General features: G+C 38.5%; 1 protein-coding gene across 1 annotated transcript in view; it reads right to left on the reverse strand.

Moving 5' to 3' along the window:
• Positions 1–4,054, reverse strand: part of rtca (RNA 3'-terminal phosphate cyclase) — a 10,115-nt gene extending 6,061 nt beyond the window's left edge. The window contains exons 1-3 of the mRNA XM_008406370.2: positions 3,836–4,054; positions 1,960–2,105; positions 1,700–1,800 (exon numbers count right to left, since the gene is read on the reverse strand). Coding sequence (XP_008404592.1) covers positions 1,700–1,800; positions 1,960–2,010 — 152 coding nt within the window. The 5' untranslated portion in view covers positions 2,011–2,105; positions 3,836–4,054. The remainder of the gene's footprint in view (positions 1–1,699; positions 1,801–1,959; positions 2,106–3,835) is intronic.
• Between the last annotated feature and the right edge of the window lie 56 nt (positions 4,055–4,110).

Genomic DNA, 4,110 nt, shown 5'->3' on the forward strand with positions numbered 1-4,110 from the left:
GCATTAATCAGCTAGTCAATAAGAACCAACCAATCAGAACCAGCATTAATCAGCTAGTCAATAAGAACCAACCAATCAGAACCAGCATTAATCAGTTGGTTATGCTATCAGGAAGGATTGTTTATTTTGATGCAGCCTGCGTTTGACTTTGAATGAATGTTTCCTTTTTTGCTTGACATTATTTGACATAATTTATTTGACTCATGTATAATTGCAAGTATTTTGCATGTTTTATGCCTAAATTAGGTAAATTAGGTTATTGCCAGATCTTTTTTTATTTTGTCAGATCACAAAGTAGCATTTATACCTGAAGCTAAAAATTAACAGTCAATCCAGGTGATCGGCAAAGATCAGTGATCAGCAGCGATCGGCCTCATGGGTGATCGGTATCAGCAGCAAAAAAACCTGATCGGAGCATCCCTTATATCAATATATTACTTATTTATGTATTAAGTTTCTTAATCTGGGCCCGGATTTCGTACCATGAACAAGCAAAAGCAGTATGACAATAAAAAATCCTTGAAACTGACGCCACTCATTTCTGTTTCCATGTGGTGAAGAAGGAAGTTGCGCTCAGTGTCTTCAGAGGTTTTTGTGTCGGTTCCTTCAGTTCCTAACTTTACTTTCTTAATCATTTGGAAGAAGGTTTGTTGCAGTTTATTTATACATGTTTAACCAAGGTAGTTTCAGTTTATTATTTATTTTACATTGGTTCTTATAATCCTAATTGCACTGATTGAACAAATAAAAGTTGTGTTCTTTTTCCACGTTTGGCCAACTTTATGAAGCTTTTGGTTTATTTAACAGAGCTGTACTGGTGCAGACTTATCAGATAAATTAGTAATTTTGTACATTTATGTCTGTGTTAAAAATAGAAACACTTTAAGTCAATTCAGTGGTTCTTCTGTATTAGATCGGCTGATACTAAACCTCAGATATCGGTATAGAAAGTGAAAAAAGTGGATCGGTCCATCTCTAGACTGAAAAATGTTGAGTTTGTATGAATGTAATAAAGTTTTTATGTCATATCCCAGATTGAATTTTTATTTACTCTCAAATAGAAACAACAAATGAAAGGTTTTCTTTTTAACAAACAAGAAAAAAAAACATTGATGAACAACTATGAATTTAGATTTTTTTTTAAATACAGAAGAATGAAATAATTAGTTTGGGACCAAATAATGAACTATATATTTGTGAATCATTCAAAATGTCTGAACATTACCAACTGTTTTTTTTGTGAAAATATAACTAAAGTCCATTAAAGTTCATGTCATGAGCAATTTTTCCAATCCTCCTTGACAGAAACATCAGATCAGGTGGAACTAAAAACCTATAGTCCAGTTTTTATATCCCTGCTTCTGAAGAAAAACAGGGAATAATGAGAATGAAAAACAGAAAGACGCTCCTATTGGCTGGCAGGCTGATTCACTGATGCTTCAGATGCTCATTAATATTCTTATTTATGGAGATTTTTCAATGAAGAATGGTCTGTGTGTGGAGATCCTGGAACATTAAATCTGTTAAAACTTTAAAATCAGAATCCATATGAAAGATACACATTTAATCTGAGCTGGGTCATAAATCTGACGCGAATAACCGAACATTAGAGTTGATTAAACGGGTTTTTGTTCTTTTAAAACTGACTGAAGCAACTTTAATGAATAGGCTAACGTTAGCCTGTTAGCTGCTAACCCACCTGAGCCCCGGGGTGCTCCTGCCTGCCCGGATCTTGATGATCTTTATGGCGGAGCCGGTGATGCAGCTGAGCGCCGCCGAGACTCTCAGGATCTGTCCGCCCTAAGGAGAACCGACAGCGGGGTGAGACAGAAGCCGCACCAGGGGCGCTGAGAGGCGGCTGCTAGCCGCTAGCTCCCCGTTAGCCTGCTATTATCAGCGCGGAGGAGGAACCTCTGCGGCTCTCCCGTTGTTTCTCCGCTAATTAAAGTGAATACTCACTCCCTCCATGACGCTGCCGTCTATCTCCACCGCCGCAGAGTCCATTTTCATTCACTAAACTCCGCTTCAACTTTCTCTCTCTCAGTTGTCCTGCTCAGCTGCCGCCTGCAGTACTTTTCCAACTGTTCCCGTCCGGCGGCATCAAGCTAGGAACGCCGAACTTTTACTACTTCCGGTTATTGTCAAAAATAAAATGCAGATCGCTCATGCTACTTCCTCTGGATATTTAAGTAAAAACAAATCTGGTAATTAAGATATATATTCAACTTTTTCAATGGACTCAGGGCCGTGCAGAGACCTTTGAAGGGGCAGGGGCTCAAAGTTAAAAAAAAAAAGGGCACATTGAACAAGATCAAAGCCATACACCAATATAGCAACAATCCATTTTAATCTAGAATTTAATTGGATCCTACTATATCATAGCCATCACAGACAATGCAAAGCAAATGTAGTATATTTTCCCCAACAGGTGTAATGTTTCTGAGCTGAAACAGACCACCAGAGAGAAGGTCAAAAGTTATGAAGTTATTAAATAAGCAAATTTGCTGCCATTTTACTAATTAAGCCTTAATGATATCTGACTGTTTAACCTTTATAATAACTTGGCTGCAGGCTGATTTATAGATCAAAGAAGCTCAAAGGGGTTATCTCTATAGAATCTTTTGATGTTAACCCCTCAGATCTAGAATTGTAAGACGGGATATCAAGGCAAAGTATATCTCAGTAGGGCCATTCAGGGGCCTCCAAACATTCAGGGGCCCCTAGAAATGATTGAACTGTAACACAGACCATAGATCTAAACCTGTAGCATTTATTTATAGAGAATGACAATGTTATTAAATTGTATTTAATACATTCAGCTGAGAAAAAAATATATATATATAGGTTTTAATTAGGAAGTTTACTTTGTAAAAGTTTAAAGAATCATCTTGATAGTGTGTTATCACGACTATAACATGGTGTAATTATTGTGTTTGAGCTGGTTTGTTCACAAATACATCACAGCAAATAACCAATAATCAGTAAATGATTTTAAACTCGGCCAATAAACCTGATCTCCCTCTCACAGACTTCACCTTATCTATATTTAAACATATTATTGATGCTGAGGTTCTTAGTAGGAAGGGATTCGGGGGTGGGAGAGGTTCTGTCTAAGGCCCCATATTAACTTGGTCCGGCCCTGCGCAGCCGCTGCATGCGTATCTCTGAATCTACCTGGAATCTACCTGGAACCCCCCTTGTGGCCCCTATATCAGTCCCCCGATGCTTTGGGGTCATTTTGATTAATTTAATTGTGGCATGTTTGGCTTTACGCTGCGGTTTTAATTACTGCTACAGTATTTTCCCTGATGTTTATTTTGTGAACTTCAAATGGGCCGAATCTTCCTTTAACACTTGAGGTTCTGCAATAACTTACAGCCGCTCACCTCCAGCCCAAATCCCGTCAGCAGCGGCTTTTATTAACCTGCCTGATAGTGATGCGTCAGGACAACAAAGAGAGGGGGATCAAAATGTTTCAAAATGAATGATTTATTTTCTCCAAAAGTTGAAAATAGGCCTACAACAATAGAATATATGCGTTAAAGAAGACAGCTTGCAAACTTCACAGAATACACATCAGCTCTTCAGCGGCAAGTTCTGTTTTCAAACCCAATTAATAACTAAAGAAATTAATACAAAAAACAAAACACTGCAACCCAAACAAAGAAAAACATGCAGAGCAAATGAACAGCAAAAAGCAAGACAAGGGAAGCAACAAACAAACTAAATAGCAAAACAAATCATGCAAGCAATTGACGAACCTTCATGCAAAAAAATAAAAAATACAAATACAAACTGCAAATAAACGTGCTGAAAAATAGTAAGGAGGACTCACCATAAACGGTTGAACCCGTTTATTTACAGCCGCTCACCTCCAGAATAAAAATAAATCATCAATTGGGTAAATGACACCAGGCTGAAAAGGCATGAAGCAAAGCGGGGACAAATCAGCGGAGTTGGCGTGGCTGTGCTCCCTTTGCGCCACGGACTCGATTTCCCGACTGCGCGACTTTCCTATGTCTCGGCTCCGAGACTTTGTATGTCCGTATAGTCTCGGCTCCGAGACTTTGTATGTCTCGGCTCCGAGACTTTGTATGTCCGTATAGTCTC

This window comes from Poecilia reticulata, linkage group LG4 (assembly GCF_000633615.1).
Source record: "Poecilia reticulata strain Guanapo linkage group LG4, Guppy_female_1.0+MT, whole genome shotgun sequence".
In the NCBI taxonomy this organism is placed as follows: Eukaryota; Metazoa; Chordata; class Actinopteri; order Cyprinodontiformes; family Poeciliidae; genus Poecilia; species Poecilia reticulata.